The sequence below is a fragment of the Dinoponera quadriceps genome, unplaced genomic scaffold (genome assembly GCF_001313825.1).
Source record: "Dinoponera quadriceps isolate SergipeBrazil2010 unplaced genomic scaffold, ASM131382v1 scaffold1850, whole genome shotgun sequence".
NCBI lineage: Eukaryota > Metazoa > Arthropoda > Insecta > Hymenoptera > Formicidae > Dinoponera > Dinoponera quadriceps.
This window is the reverse complement of record NW_014556042.1, coordinates 138,342-155,915: the sequence shown is the minus strand read 5'-3', so window position 1 is coordinate 155,915 and position 17,574 is coordinate 138,342. Positions and strand designations below refer to the sequence as shown.

The following is a 17,574-nucleotide window of genomic DNA, read 5'->3' as shown; positions in this document are numbered from 1 at the left end:
AGGGGTGAAGGAAACCGTCGCTCTTTCTATTCTCGTGCGCGTCGCGTGACGCCGCTCCTGTCGGGCATGATTGCGCGCGATGTCGCTGTCGGAAATCGCCTGCCACGGAAGTTGCGGATGCAACATGTCGTGTTACGGGACCGGGGGCTGTTCGAGCTTCGATCCAGCCGCGACGACGACGACGATTTGCGTCGCTCTCCAACGTATCTGCCTCGTAATGGTGGATTATTGAGCCTCGGCTCTCCTCGATGATTCCGTGATAAATGTTGTGCACGCGATCTAATAAGCGCGTTCACCATCTTCAAATCGCTGTTCGTGCCGGCAAATCACCGCCACTCGAGGTCTTTTCTAGTCACACGCCCTTTTCTCGAATACCTTCGGGTTTAATTTCACGGGGTTACGCGGCGGATAAGAGTTGTTCCATAAATTTTCCCCTCTTTGGGAAGCGGCCGGGAAAATTGAACAGGCCGGCGGATTGAAATTTCACTTCTGCACCAAAATCTCGTCGCCGGTTTCGGACGAGATCTTCGTGGATTATCGTGGGAGTCGACAAACAGCTTCAGTGTCGCGCTGAAACATTCCGAAAAACCCGTCAATTCTTGCCTCGAACGCCCGAAATGCGGCAGATCATTGTCTCCGGATTGTTGGGTTGCGACCTTTCATTGTGTTCACCGAAAAATCTCGTTGTCCCGAAGACTACTTGCGAACGTAAATTTCCTGAATAGTTCTTAAGCTAAATGTACAATTGTTGCATTATTGGGGGTCATTGATTCGTCGAAGAACTTGTTGCACTAACCGGCGTTTAGAGTCGAAGTTGTGAGCTTCAACTCGATCTTCTCTGTTAATAGCACTAATTGATATTTATTAAACATATCAATTTCGAAACACATTCCGGGAAAAAACTTTCTATATATAATTAGATATAGTTATATATGAAGCATCATATCTTTCTCTCCGTCTTTTCTCTAAAAAAAAAAAGACGTTTGAGTAAATATTTGCTAAATATTAGAATATTGCTAAGTATTGATTGTATTGGAATAGTTTATTTTATTTGGATTAAGTAAATATCTTGAATGTGGCACTTTTTTTTCTTTCAGTGTGCTACTTAAAGTAATATTTATTTAATCCAAATAAAATAAACTACTCCAATATTTCTTAGTTAATATCCATTTGAACGTAGCAATTTGTTTCAATGTGCACAGAATGTATCCATGTATAAAAATATATAATTATATATAAAGTGACACAGAGTTATATATAATTATATATTTTATATATAATTGTGTATTTTTATATATGGATATATTCTATACATAATTCTATAATATATATAATTTAATAAATTGAAAAAATTATCTAACTTGGCGTTTTTAAATTGCCCGTTGCACTACAGAAAGAGATAACAATTGCGCAGAAATAACGTGAGAGATTAATGGACACAATATGATAAAGAGAGAAAGAGAGATAGCTTAATCAAGCAAAGTTATCATTATGCAACGTTGCGTCGCAATCGACAAACAAAATCCGCATAAGAATCCGTGAAATTCACTAATCTCGCGTGCAACTCGGCATAATCAAGCGACTCATGAAGTCAACACCCGAGCATGATAAGGAGCATTATCGCGTCCCTTGCTCTCTGCATTAATCAACTCACTTATCGATAAATCCGTACCGTCTCGACCGGAGTATAAAATCGCTCAGTGTGGCGTAATCTGTGCTAATAAATCGGCGATAATAAAGCTCGTCGATGGAAAGCCGCCGGCATTTTTACACTTCGTTCTATTTGCGGCTCTAGACCGGCGCCTACAGCCGTGTAAATGTTTTATCAAACTCTGATTGAGAGCATAATTGGTTGCAGATTCGCACTTACAGATTGTCCGGCACAATCCCTCTCGTGCTAAGTACAAGTCGAGGAGTACAACCGGAGACCGACGAAGCTATGATTATTTGCCAAATAATAACGGGGGAACGGTGAACGTCGGCGGCTCGAACGACGTCGCGCCGTTTTCAATCCGAACCGATCGAACTTAATCGACGTGGGGTTGTACGCGGGAACTTTCGCAAAGCCGCGTTTATCTTATTGAGGTTATCATTCACGTACGTTGCATGTGTATGCGAAACTACGTGTAAGCTCCTCTAATCGGAGCGGCGTAAATCCGCGTTCGAAATTAATCGCAACCGACCAGAGATCAGCGGCCGTGCCACTTACTTTTTTCCGCTGCATTTCGAGTCGCACGCGGCCTCGCTCTTTTCACTTGACGGTGAAACATCCGTGCTGTACATCGTCGGTCTCGACTTTTTGACCTTCGGCCGCATATCAGGTGATTTTTAATCTTTGTGCGCAGATAATTCCTCACACGCTCGATACGCGCGATAAATGACCCGATGATGCAATGCGACTGATGAAGGCGCGGCAACGAGATCGTCCGTCGCTACGCGGATTCGTTGGTCAGCCGAGAGGTTCTGGTTTTTATATTTTTTTCGTTTTCTTCCTCTCGTTCTATTTCGGTTTATCTAACGGTTTCGTCGGACAAGCGGACGGACCGACTGTCGCGAATTTCGAGCCGTTACTCCAATCAGTATCAATGCAAGCTTCATAAGTATCTTATGAGGCGTGAAATTATCGGTCGCGCTCGTTCAATCAAGACGGCGAAAAGCTGCGGCTAATTCGTGCAACCGGTTCTCCCCCCCCCCTCTCCGGCGGTCCGATATTTCATCTATCGCGGCTGGATACTATATCGCGCGCAACCGTGCAAATTTGCGCGTGTATCAAACCGGAAAGAGAGGCATAGCAAGAATGTAAAAACCCGCGGCTCACGGATTTGCATCTTGTTTTGCCACTCTCGTGAATGATGCATCGCGGTTAAACGACGCCTACGGCAAGCCTTGGCAACTATTATTGTATTACGGAACTGTGTGTGATGTTTTGCGAAGGATATAGACCGAGAGCTCATAAGAGATGCACGCGTCAATATGACAAGAGAGAGGGAGAGAAGGAAAGAGAAATAAAGATCGCGGAATCTAAGGAATTGTTAGGTACGTCGTAGTTGTAATGTAAATATCCGCGACGCGGCCATCGAATTACGCGAAATGTAGGCCAATATTCGCGGAAATGATGTACACTTTATGTATATGTTCCTGTGACTTGCGTCAATATATGTGACGGCGACGAAAAAAGCCTCGTCATTAAGTCACGTCCGTATTGACATATTATTATTAGAGAGTCCGCTTCGTATTCCCATTCTGCACGGCTATTATGCGATGTACCTCGCAAAATGTGGCGCAACGTGCGCGCACACTGCTGTATGTCGCGTATAGCGGCTGCGACGCGAAAAACGAAAGTAATGTCCGTAGTGTTGCAAGGTTGCCGCCTTATTGATCGGAATGTGTCTCTTCTTGGCGCGAGCGCCAAGAAGATAGCCCATTTCGCAGATGAGACTGCGTCGCGATGTATCCGGCGGAAACAGTCCAACTTTTCTCCGCCCGACTTCCGAGCTGTCGAAGCGTTCGCGATTTGATACACGAGGAAGAGAGAGAGAGAGAGAGAAAGAAAGAAAGAAAGAAAGAAAGAGAGAAATCTGAGGGTTAGGCTCCCTAAGAGTATTATATACACGAAAATTAGTATTAATTCAAGATTTATATTTTCATACATAAGCAAGAATATATATTTTATATGAAAATAAAACTTGCTTACATAAAGAGATTCGATATAGTTACTCTAAAAATGCCCTACTTATAATCTTATATATGTTCATGAATTGAGAGGAAAAATATTGGATAGAAAAACGAGATCTTCAAATAATTGCATCAATATCAGGAAGATATCGTTTTTTCCATCCAATTTTTCTCTCAGTTCATGAAAATTACTCTTGAATAACTAAAATATGATATTTTCATCGAAACTATAGAATTTCTTCATGTAAACAAGTTATATTTTCATATAAGATTATATATTTTTGTTTACATATGAAAATATAAGTCCTGAATTAATACTAATTTTTTTTGTGTAACAAGAAGATGTGGAAAGAATGATATAATAAATAAAACGAAAGAAAAACAAAAAAAGTAAGAAGAGATACATAAATAGAAAAATCCAAAAAAGAAAGAAGGAGAGAAAGATCCGGTTGCGATTTGATATCAGTTGCAAAAGTTACGGATTTTGCACCGGAAACTATCATTTGGATCACGCTGCGATCCACGTGAACGTCTTTCTATCTTGATGACCAAGGAGCTTAGTGAAACGCAGTGACGGGGTCCTCAGTGTCTTGGCACTTCTGAGCGTCTAATTAGCGCGTGCCACTTAGCGCCGATTGAAAACGGAAAATGGAAACACACTGCCATGCCTCTTTCTCACCGGTTTCGCTGAAAAACGGAACAATCGTCGTCCCGTTAGACTCTACGACTGTTATCCCCCGAGCACTAACTGCATTTAGCAATCGTTTGGCGGGTTATCAGATTTGCGATTAACATGTTCCGTCGGACCTGCTTGTTATTATATGATATAATACCCGAAATAATAGAGTTATTTGCGCAACGCCCGAATTATCTAGACGTATCCGACTCATTTGAACGTGAGAAGCCGGCTATGGATTTTCCACCCGTAAGAATCACATCATGAGATGAGATAAAGCAGCGGGCTGAGGATCAATAACGCCCGTTTCAAGCGTCCCGTCGACCCGACAATTATCAATTATCGGCGCTCGCTTATCGATTTTCAGTTGCACGAGCAGTGTGCCTTTTTCTAATTCGAAACACTCCTCCGTGTTATAATAGCCGCGCAAAAATCTTTACCTTTCGCATCACCCACGATACTGTTTTCCGTTCCAGCTCGACGTAATTAGCGGACTGTCTAGTCGGAATTGGAGGGAAAAAACCAACAGATTTGGATGGAAACCAAAAGATTTGGTTTCGGAAACTCGCGCGCGATGCGCTCTGGTGGCCTCCTTAATAACGTAACGGAAAACGGAAATGTGATTCCGCCTAGGGAAAATCGTGTACGGCACTGCGACGTGGCGTGAGGGAGTTAAAGAGAGTTAGAGTTAGAGAGAGGGAAAGAGAGAGAGAGAGAGAGAGAAGCCGGCCGGCGCTCCGCGAATCAATAGTTCGTCGACTCTACGTCGACCTAATGTCGCAGGAAAAACCGCCTCCCGTTTTAGCGTAATAAATTCGCGCGGACGTTCGTGGTCGCAGACGAGGTGCGTTCGAGTCGACTCGGCGAAGACGACATAGTTTCCGCGAGTAAAAATAAAACTCGAGCGCGGGCATCTTCGGGTAGCCACGTTCGTCGAACTTGAAAACGCCAAGTGATCCCTGAGGAAGTAGAGATGTCGTCGACATAAGGCCACGTGCCGTTGTTCTCCGTCCTTTTCACATGCTCTCTCTTTCTCTTTCTGTCTGTCTCTTCACCCGATCATTCGACACGCTTTTTACCTTTACCTTTACGGTTTCGCGAGTGCGGGTAGTAAACAAAGGCGCGGTCCCGTCAACATATGGGGATATGTGCCCGCGAGAGGCCGTATAATCACGTGGTAGGCGTGTAATTAATGAGAACTGACCTGGTTCTATTTCCTATGCCCCGTGAAATGCTCGATTCTACTCAAGAACGCACCGTTCCCTGTTACAGTTACGCGGAAATTCATCCGGCAACTTTTTTATCTTAACTATTATTACGAGAATCTCTCATTATTATGAAACCGCTACTCCCTGTTGTTATTTTTACACTGGAATATAGTAGATGATTAACGGCAGGCTCTATGGATATTTGTATTCGGTTAATTTCTTCATCGTCGTTCAATTAATTCAGCAGTGGTTCGCGCCGCCAGTTGTTAATTGCGGTCTCCAAGATGCTACAATGAGATCACGGCTTTATGACTCTTCCGCTCTGTCAGTTTACGGCACGCGTGACACGCGGGATATGAATTAGCGCACTAGCGTCTTAGAGATTATCTCATAGTAGTAACCGAACAAGACTGGAAGTATTCACCTTGAGAGAAAAGCGCGAGACGAAGTAAACCGACGCGCCCTCGGCTGGCCGGAGCATTGATAATAGTGAGAATATGAATGAACGCACACAAAAAAAGTACTAGATTTAAGTAAATAATTGTCTTATTCCTTAGTAAATTTTTACTTGGATTCAATAAATTTGATTCGAACCGAACAAATATATTACTTGATCTAGGTAAAAATTTGCAAAGGAGTATTGGAGTAATTATTTATTTGAATCTAGCACTTTTCTTTATGGAAATTCTACGATTTCTGAGCGAAGAATTGATTAAAAAACGGGACGAATTTTTGTATCGACTCAATATTTTTCGAAAATGCACTGGAAAACCCATTTAATTGACTCAAACGAAATTTTTGTAACGATATGAGCAAACAAATATATTAGCGGTGAGAACCAAAGTTTGATTCTCTGAGATGAAAATGAAAAAGGTTCAGAAAATCAAAATTTTGGTTCTCACAATCAAAACATTTGCCCATGTCTAAACAAGAATTTTGTTTGAATCAATTAAATAGGTTTCTTAATGTGACTTCTCTCACATTGCATTATGGTTTCGTCCCGAAATGCATAAAAACAAAGTGTTCGGACCATTTTGGAACTTACCGCACTTTTTCTGGAAAATAACCGTGCGATGTACTCGACAATCGCGATCGACGATCGAACGTTCGATCGCGGGTCCGCGACACGTATGGCCTCCGGAGCATGTCGGTGCGTCGTTCTCCGTGGCCAATTTCGTCAGCTACTTATCTCGCTCTGCTTCCCACGTTACTCTTCGTTCGCCCCTATTCTTAGATCTTTATTTACTCATTGTTGTCATGGCGATTTCGCGCTAGTCCACCCCCAATCCGCCCCCTCGCACTCTCCGTCGTCGCGTTTTCACGCTGATGTGCGGCGTTAAATTTGGCACGGCCGCTCTCTGCGGACTCGGTCAATCGAGACGACGACGACGAGTTGCCGGCACCGTTTCTGATACGTAAACGGCCCCGTGGTGCGATGTGTGATGCGGAGAAGCCAGGTGTGACCTGCGTGTGCCCGTCGTTTCCGGAGCATATCGCGTTTACGAATGCAAATTAGACTACGACGCGCCGATCGCCCGCGGCTTCGCCGTTTGCAGAGCCCGTTTGCGCCGACACTTTGCGCCTTTGCAAGTGCTTTGCGATTTTAACGACGCTTGAGAGAGAGAGAGAAAGAAATTGAAAGATAGAGAGAGAAGCGAGGCTAATAACATAGTAATATAATTTTATATATAATTACTCGCGATATACCTAATTATATGTAATTATTATAATATAATTATCTAAGGCACAATTTTCCGGGGCCTTCTTCGCCTCTCACAGGCGTGACAGTGAACACGCTCGTGGGATTACGGTCCAAGGCCGCCATAATCGCGACGATACACAATGTGCTCTTAAAGAAGCGCCTTGTAACTGTCGCGTTCGCCAGTTATTATCACGAGTGGCCCGCGTAAGCCGTTATTAAAAAGCGAGGCGTAATTACTCGATGGACACCGGATCGCGCGATATACGGCTCGATCGGTGCGCGTTTTACGTAACTCCGTCGACTCTCTTACGCGCCGATTAGCTCGCACGCGAATGTTTATTTGCATACGCTTGATAATCCGCGCATCCACGAGCAAAGCAGAACGATCGCGTGAGGTTTCTCAAGTCCGCGCACGCCTCGCTTCAAATGTTCCGAGTATCTTCTGCATTTTTGCGCAAACCGACCGGTCGCGTTATCAGCTGCTATATTTACTTATTATCCTTGTTATCAGCCGTTCTATTTAATTATTGCAACCGTTACTCGAGTCGTGTTGAACGAAAACGGGGACCCAACAGTGTGCGGAGTGCGCTTTCGATACGGCAGTTGAAAATGTCAAAATCTAATGCGGTCTTTATTTTTATTGTATTTTTGGCTGCCATATTGAATGTGCCATTTTGACTTCTGAAGACCGGACCCCAAAGACAATTTTAAATTTATTTTAGCGCAGCTATATTTAACCAGTTAAGTGTGTTTGACGACTATATCCGTCATGCGTAAAATTTTGTTGCAATTTGATATTTAAATTGTAATTCTGGCGAAAACTAAATTATATTCGTAAATTTTAATATGGGTAAAATGTTTAGAGGTCAAGACGAAATGAAACAAACAAATGAAAATTATAAATAATTTGAGTTGGATTTATAACTTCCTGAGAGCTAACTCGCTTGATTATCGCGACACACACTGGTGGGCGCTTTGCAAAGAGATCGCCACAGTTAACTGGTTAATATTGTAGAATTTCAATCATTTTGATGACCATTTTGCCATATCCGCTGTTCTGAATTTTAGCATTATCTTAAAAACTTGTAGGTTTACAACGAAGGAAAATTTATAACGAGAAAATTAAAAAAAAATATTCAGAATCGGTTAACTTATTTTAGTTTTTTACAAACTTTTAGAACCTTTCCAAAAATATAGGCAAGACACTCCTATTGTAAAGTTACGTTTATTTCAACCACATATCTAGTTATTATCTCGTTTCAAAAATAAGAACACAACGTAACGTGAAATTACTTACTTCGTAGCATGTTCTTTTAGCGTACTTAATACACAGAAAAGAAGAATTAGCTCTCACAGTTAATAATTAGCTCCTACAGATAAAAATTATCTGTTCATATAACAACTGAAATTTAGTTAATTTAACTAATTCTTTTTGTCCTTATACCTATTTTCTAGCTCTGCTAGCTAAAAATTAGATCTCGTAACTAAGTTTCAGTTGTGTTATATGAACAGCTAATTCCTTTTTTCCGTGTATATAATGTTATAATATGTAACATAATTTTTTTTAACAGTGTAACTAAAGGTTATCTTTCAATCAGCAATATTTTTAGCGTCATATTTATCGATAAATGATAACGATTCGCGATCATTTGACTATAGGGCATCGTAAAACTGCATTTATATATCAACTCAAGGTGAAACTTGAAAAGATGACTTTTGGTCAAGAAATATCAATTTCAAACCACAGTACACTGTGCGGCGGGGTGGAGAAAAAACGCATCTTCGAGCGACCACAGATCTCTCTCGAATGCAGACGCAGGACGACGCTTACGTGGATGCGACAGGCCGCTGTGCGTTACGCAATGTCTCGAGAATTGTTTGATCGCGCGTCGCGCAAAGTAAAGCCGCGCCAATGTTTGCCAAGTTGCAGCGCCGGTTTACTCGGTCCTCGAGTCACCGTCCGTACGCACCGCACGTGCGACGACTCGGCGAGTCGCGGTACCGGCTCTCCGAAAGAGAGAGAGACGCGAAGAGCCGGTCTTTTCCTGCTTCCGCGTCGGAGTCTGCAATTACGATTTTTCACAAGCCGGATGAGCGTCTAAAAAGAAGAGAAATGCGCAGTTCATTTTAATTGACCATGGTGACACGCGGCCAGAGAATCGCGCGCTAATCCCGCTAACTCTTCGGCGATGTTGTTGCCGGTCCCCATAAATATTGCAACGACGTAACGGAGGTTCCGCTTCCAACGACGTTCGTTGGTGCCGTTGGAAGACCTACCTACATCGTCCCTCCGCGCCTTGCACCGAAAGTAACGCCACGAGGTAACGACTTAACAGCGGCGTCCCGATTCTCACGAGACCTTCGTGGCGGAGTGGCACGTTCCGACACGCCGATCTGATAGTGCGGCCCGCTCTCGTGATAAGCGATTTTCGTTTAAAACCTCGCCGGGCTCCGTGCCGGCGAATTCGCCAGCCGTACCGAGACAGGAAGCGTCCGGGGCTATTGATTTTAAACCAGGAGCGTACGCCAGCCGCACTTCTGGCCCGACCCAGCCCGCATTTCGTGCCTTATTAGCTTTGCCACAATGAGAACTTGAAAAGAAGTGAGGGAAAGGGGGGATAAGATGACGGTTTCTAATTTTGCTAATCTAATAACAAATAAAAAGTCAGTGCCCGACTCATCGAGGGTTTAAGTAATAATAAATAATTTGTTATAGTTTAACTTCAATCTGTCAACGATAGTAGATAATATAATAAGAAATATATTTTAAATACACTCATATATAATTTTGTGATATTTCTTCATAAAGAATTGCACAATTATAGTAAATATTTTCACTTTCTCTATGAACTACTGTATAGTATACCTAAAAACGTATATAATGTATTATTATTTTTCATTTCTCATCTTCTTCTTCTTTTAATGCCATACCTGTGTTCAGGCGTAGGCGACCTCTCTCATTTTTCATATTGAAAAATTTTTTTAAATTGGATAAATAAATATAATGATTATAGGATAAGATAATATGTCACGTGTCAATATCATGTGCGGATAAGATAATACGTGTTATTTTATTTTAAATTATACAATTATAAATAATTGTTTATATTTTTATTCTTGTCTAGATTTTTTTTCTTTTAGTTACATTATTACAAATTATATTTTTTGTTCATAAATATTCGTATTCGCACTTTATTTTATTTATATTTTATTGTGTTGTACAGACATTATAATAACAAAATAATATGAAAACTTTGAAAATAATTTTTTCTATATAAAAAAATTTATTTTTAACCATCGTCTTACATATGAAGGAAAGATGACAAGATGGATATGTTCTTAAAAAATTTAAATACAAATGTTTCAATTTATTTATGAATTTTTCAATTAATACAGATGATAGACACAATTTTACTCGGCAAAAAAATTGATCATTATTTTCACGTTACTACAAAAATGGAAAAAAACGATAAACCTTAAGATCATCATCTTATCTCTCTCCCCCCTTCCTTGTTCCGTTGTTTTTAGCGATAAACCGTGTGCTTTGCGTAATTTAGAAACTCAATAATCCTTCGCCTGAGCAGTGAAATGTCATCAACGTGTTATGTATAGATAAATATAAGAATGCCACGCTGTCTTTTTATTGCAAATCGAAATAAACTTTTTGATTGACCTGACAGAAGCTCGTCGAGCAACTTAAATGCATTGCCTCAATTAAATTCGCGTGCCTTATTTTAATAAAATCGTTCTCGTCGGTTTTGAATCCGCTTTGGAATATCGCAGACATCGCGACAATATATATCAACGCATTGGAACTTCGAATACCAGTTACGACGTTACTTTGCATACGAGGTCGATTTATATTTAAATAACGTTCCTCGACACGACAGGATCGCGCTGACGGGACTTAATGGGACTCGGGTGATGCCGAAGTACTCTCTTGCGAAGATTTCACTTGAAAAAATCGGAGAGTGCCGCTCGCGCACACACACGCGAACTCGCGCGTTGCTTATTTTAAGACAGCGCACAGCCGAAAATACCAGCGCGAGCGCCGATCTCTAACACATGAAACGCAGATGTTCCCGGCCTCACTCGCTAATAACACGCCGAGGATGACAAGGTCCTTCCACCCACGTAGATTACATCTGCGGGGTTTCGATGACATCCCCCGGTCTCGACACGGAAAAATCGAAGGTCGACCATTCGTTACTTCTCGGTCTTCTCGTGAAGTCAAGTCCTTCACTTTGTACCCACGCGTTCACGCCTTACATGTACGCTTTTGTGAGAAAGCGCGCATCGTCACCTCGATCCAGATGTTTTCGTCGTTATGTCAGTCCTTTTTAAGCTTATTATTCCATATCACATAAAAAAGAAAGATATTTTGATATGCCGAGAAAGAAATATTTAGTATTTATAACTATGATCATCACAATGAAAGAATTATAATCGGAAGAATCGGAAGAAAGAATTATAATCGAATTCGAGTGATTTCTCAACTGTCGTCGTAAATATTTTCTCTGGAAACCGAAGAGTGAATCTGATGTATTCCACCATGACGGGAGCAAATTTACCCAAATCGATTGAAACATTCACTCGTCACGAGTCAGAACTCTAAGCTCGAGTGAAATACTGACTTTGCGATTTCGAGTGGCGATATTTTCACTACTGCCTCGAGCGAGGATACCACTTTTCACTCGCTTATAGTGAGACTCCGCCCTAAGAAATCTCGAGAGAAGGCACGGCCGAAAAATAAACTGAAGGAACCGCACAGATTCAAGAGGAGATCACGGAATTTTACTCGAGCGACTCTCCTCGGCTGTCGAATTAATTGTCGGCGCGAAGCAACGAAGAGTCGATTAGGATCAGTGACGCCGGAGCCTCAGGGCGAAGGGTAGCTTAGAGTCGTGCGTGGATCGACAGGGTCCCTCGGGGTGGAGCTCGGCCGGAAAGGCTCGTCGTGGGTGTCGACGGCAGCCTGGCTGGCCTCATGAGACACGAAGAGGTTGCGACTCGCCGGCATGTTTCATAGACGCAGCGGGAATCGTTCCCTTCGCCCCGTCAGCGTCCTCACTCTTTTCCGGGAGAGTTGGTTTTTTCACGCTCGCGGCAGGCCGACGAGAGTCCTTTGAAGGGATGCAATGTAGCGCAGGTAGCGAACGCCGGTAACAAGCCCCGCGTCGGCGTGGCATATGCAACCGCCGGCTCTCCCCCGCTTGCAATTTATTCCTCCAGGAAGATAAAGATCACGTACCCAGTGTGTGTGTGCGCGCACGCGCGCGATGAAACGAGGAGGATGCGGCTGAAAATTGCGTCGCGTTACGCTTTTTTCTCCTCTTCTTTCATCCCGATCGCTCGCGCGCGGCGATCGCGCTTATCGACACCGGACACGTCGATTGAATTGAAACGCGCGTTGACTTATTTACGACCCACTCTCGCTCCTCACGGACCCTCCGCGGCCGAATTTTCAGCCCACGAGATGAAGCCCCTCGTTAACGATGTCGACGATTTCCGCTAAGAAGAATTTCACCCGGGTCGTATCTGAAATTTTCGAAGCGAATAATTCAACATTTCCGAACCTTTTTCTTTTCATTTTTGTTAACTCTTGCAAGAGAAAGTGGAGTAGTATGACGTAGACACAAAAGGTGGGGTCATGAATGATCCAAATATATGCATTTTTTTTTATTGAAACAAGGGCACAAGAATAATATGGAATAATAAACAAGAATATGTTTTTCACAAATATTACAATGAAGGAAAAGGTGGTATTATGGCTTCCCCTTTATATTTTGTACAATAACTTTGTCAACAATTAATATTTTAAATTGAGAACTGAACGATTACATTCGTCAAAGTGTTGATCAATCAATTCTAAAGATCCAAAGTTATGGAATATTTATTACATAGAGCGTTATTTATAAAAATGTGACGACACTGTATAAAGGTTGAAGAGAAACAGGGGGTGGTAATGTGACCTCCAGCTAAAATTGATTAAAAAATATATATTTTTTTAATAATAGCGTTTTGTTACAAAATTATATATTCAAATAATGTTTCAATAATAATAAAATAATAATAATGTTCAATAATAATAAAATAATAATAAAATATTCAATAATAATGTACCTTGAAAACCTTGAAAACGTTTCGAAATGCTCGAAACTGAAAATTCGTTACAACAAATGCCGGCTATTGTGTATTAGCATGTTAGCGCTACTACGTAACGGCGGGCTACGAAATAAATAATTCTCTAAGTAATCATTAGAATTCGCCATCTAATGATGGAGATGTTAAGAGGAGCCGTAATACCTACAAAAACCATAATACCACCTTCTCGTCTAATATATAATAAATAAACGCTTCTTGCTGGGGACATGAATGACCTTGCCTAGAGAGAGTTAAAAAAGAGAAGCTTTAATGATTTCTAACGAAGCGCTTATCAGTCGCTTTAATCACATTTCGATCAGTGCTAATGAAAACTAGTCCGAATTGTGTTTGCGCGCGCCAGTACGCTGGTGCTGTGTGAACGAGAAAAGGATTCGAAATTCTCGAACTTTTCCTTATTTGGGCATGAAATGCAGATGTATCGCCGGCTTATTGGCTCACGCACATCGCACGTATACGCTCTAAATCCAGCATTGGCGGAAGTGCGTGAACCGTCGCGCTCATACCGCGCTGATTGATATACCGTAGTACACACGACGATGCGCGCACATTAATCGCGTATGCCGGATGTCGACCTCCACTCGCGTACGGTGGTACAACATCAAGGACAGGGCGAATCGACGATGAAAAAGGTCCCGATTAATCGCCGAATTACTTTGATTAATCCACCGCTCATATTCTCTCGTTGGACCTGATGTGTTAATTCATGAATCAACGCGAACGTTATGTTCTGTTTCAGAGCGCGCAGAACAGACTGCTAATTAAGAATGGCAAGGTCGTCAACGACGATGGAATCATCGACAGCGACGTCTATATCGAAGACGGCATCATCAGGTACGCCGGTCGTGGGATTAATTTCCGCGACGAGTACGCGCAATCTTCGTGATTTGCAGTCGCATTCCGGACGTGCATTGAATGCTAGATGTGTCTTTTTGATTCCTAAGCTGAAACAATATGTTATGCGTGACACTCATGTAAAAAAAACGGAACTTTGAATAAATGGACGTACTTAGCGTTCAGAATGAAGCTTCTGCGCGGAAAAGACAATTCCGTTAGTGTAACTGCATTTTCCGTTATTTGGAGACCGGACGGAAGCTCGATTGTATACATTGTGGGATAAAAAATATCTATATTAAAAGAAAAAAGTGCTACATTGAAGTAAATATTCGCTAAGGAGTATTGGATTAATTATTTTACTCGGATTAAATAAATATTATTTGAATGTAGCACTAAAAGGAAAAAATGTTACATTCAAGTAATATTTATTTTATAATAAAATAATTATTCCAATGCTTTTTAACAAATATTTATTTGGATGTAACACTTTTTCAACATAAGACATAAAAAATATTTATTTAGCGAGTGTTAATAATGTATTTATTTATACTAATATATATGTTTTTAAGCCGAAGAATTTTTTTTATGAGAAAGTACATCATTTTAAGTCTGTTGATTTTCATGGAAATAATAATTTATTATATTTAAATAAAAGAATTTAGATTTCATCAAATAGTTATCAACATCCATCGAATAAATATTTTTTATCTTTTACATATTTTTTCCTTCAGAGTAGAAATGAAAAGATTCCTTGGGAGGTTTCTGCTCCCACAGTCGGTCGCTCTCGATTCTTTCAACCGAGTTTCAATGCAGCTGAATGTTCACACGAATGTTCTCAGTCGCGATAACACACGTTATGAGAAAAAAAATTGCTTGAATTAATGTGACAATGAACGAATTAAACGCGTTTTAATTGAAGGAAGCAGAATTTCTGGTTGTAAGAATCAAATTTCATATAAGAAGCTAAAATTCTGTTCCCTTCGAGCCGAAATGCGTTCGATTCGTTCATTGTCACGTTAATTCAACTAATCTTTTTTTCTTCATGTAAAGATCAATTCTTGTCACCGAGTTCTTATTTCTCGTCAGTTTTCGTCTGGTCTCTATTCAGTTGCAGGAATTTTATTCCACGTAAAAACACGATGCGAACGACGAGCTCCTGACTCTCACTGATGCACTGAAAAATGAGTGGTTCTTAACCCAAATTTAGTTCGTGAGGGCTTGAAATTTTGTCATCTTTAGCCGAAACGCGTTCGGTTGTCCATTTTCAGATAGATTCAACTAGACTCATTCTTCAATGTGCGCCAATCGTCATTTAGGATGGACTCCATCAGACGTTTCAAGGCAATCTAATTGTATAACTATATAATTAGTTCTATATATAGAGAAAAACGCTTCGGAGCCGATGATGCGTCTAACAGATTGCGCTGTTGGCTCACGTGCCTGACCGGCACTTTGCACAAGCAACGCGCAATATGCATTACGTGCAGGCGGTTTTATCAGTCGACACTGAATGAATCAGAATAGATAGCGCGTCTACGGTCGCGCAGTGATTTATCAAACGAGCGTGACTGTAACCGGGTGGTGACGGGCTCTCGCCGAGCTGTCAACAACCGACGTGACCACCAAAACGTCTCGAGTGCGTGACATCTCGAAGGAGAATACCATCGGCGCAAGTGAGAAGGTGGTCCTTCCGGGAGATGGTCACGCTCGCGTCGTTCCGGTCGAGAACGGAATTGAGAGATGCGACGGAGTGTAGAAAAGGTATCCGTTTCTGCTTGCAGGCAGATGGGACGCAATCTCATCATACCGGGCGGCACGAGGATCATCGACGCCCGCGGCAAATACGTAATGCCCGGCGGCATAGACCCGCATACTCACTTCGAATTCGAGTTTATGGACACCAAGACGGTGGATGATTTTTATCAAGGCACGAAAGCCGCGGTCGCCGGCGGCACCACAATGATAATCGACTTCGTGGTGCCGAGGAAGGAGGAGAGCCTCGTGGAGGCGTACGAGAGGTATCGGCAGAACGCCGATCAGAAAGTTTGCTGCGATTACGCGCTGCACGTCGCCGTCACCTCATGGAGTCCGAAGGTAAATTCATCGTCCATCGGATGAGTGTAAGGTTCTTCAATTGAAATCAAATGGGTAAATGTAACAAGGACAATAAGAGACGCTCTTATTATACAGGTTGAGGTAATAACTAACTACCGTCTTGTGAACATCTTCGAGAGATAAGAATGTTTTTCAATATAAAGAATACAAGTATTTTGTTAACGACCAGATGAAGATGAACAAAAAATCGTATCTGCGGAAAATGTTCTCGAAGTGATGACGATTGATATCGATGTGATAAATTCTTCTGGATACATTTTCCTCTTGCTCTCATATTTCGAATAATGAGAAAAAAAGTAGTTGGATCGATAAAAATTGGCAGGCATCTTTATTCAAAAAAATTATTGTGTCCACTTAACAAATTATGCGTTGGAACAACAATATGTTGCATTGCTAGCATAGTTGACCAAGATTAGTGTCCGCTTCACGCTGCAAACGCTTCAGAGCGCTTAGAGAAAGAATATGATTGATCTATACAGCGCTTTTTAAATCAAATGGACCTTAGCCTATATCGCAATCGTTGAATCAATTGATAACTCATCAAAGCAACTGTAGAATTTGTTCAGTGGACGAAACATTGTGCCTAGAGACATTTTGTTCGTTTGGGTAAAATCTCGTCGATTCTACCACTTGTATTTTCTCGGTGAAGATATTCAAGATGGTAAAATAGTTATCGCCTGTTATGGAAGATTTCCCTGCGACTTGTCCGCGCTTCCTTCGACGGCGAGCCAGCCGCTTTCTACGACTGACGCTGTGTCGCACTCGCTTTATATGAGATAATTGTGGTAACACGAGACATTCCTAGAAAAGAAAGCTCATACGGTAGTACCTATTAGACCTGACCCCTTTCTTACACGCCGCCGATCGCGTCTGAACGCATACGTTCTTCGCGGACACGTTCATCCGCGTCGCGGAACGCGTCGTGGTTGCGTTCACCAGGCGTCAATTGGCATTATGCGGCAATTTACGTAATTCACTGGCGCAATTGCGAGCAAACGTGAATGCATACGACGACGTCGGGGGGAGGCACATAAAATTAATCCAATTCCAGCTTTTGCAGCTTCCGGCCATTATCCGATAGAAAACAGCGTCCCGACCGACTCCTCATCGGATGTACTCTATTAACGATCCTTGATATCCAAAGCTGATTGAACGATGCGTTTCCTTTCCGGGAGATCAAAGTTTTACCCCCCCCCCCC

At 41.9% G+C, this 17,574-nt stretch overlaps 1 protein-coding gene across 5 annotated transcripts in view; it reads left to right on the top strand.

The window, feature by feature from the left end:
* LOC106746468 (dihydropyrimidinase) overlaps positions 1–17,574 on the top strand; it is a 39,911-nt gene that overhangs the window by 392 nt on the left and 21,945 nt on the right. For all 5 annotated transcript variants that reach the window (XM_014623081.1, XM_014623082.1, XM_014623080.1 and 2 more), the window contains exons 2-3: positions 14,163–14,257; positions 16,042–16,354. In XM_014623081.1, the coding sequence (XP_014478567.1) occupies positions 14,163–14,257; positions 16,042–16,354 (408 nt within the window). The remainder of the gene's footprint in view (positions 1–14,162; positions 14,258–16,041; positions 16,355–17,574) is intronic.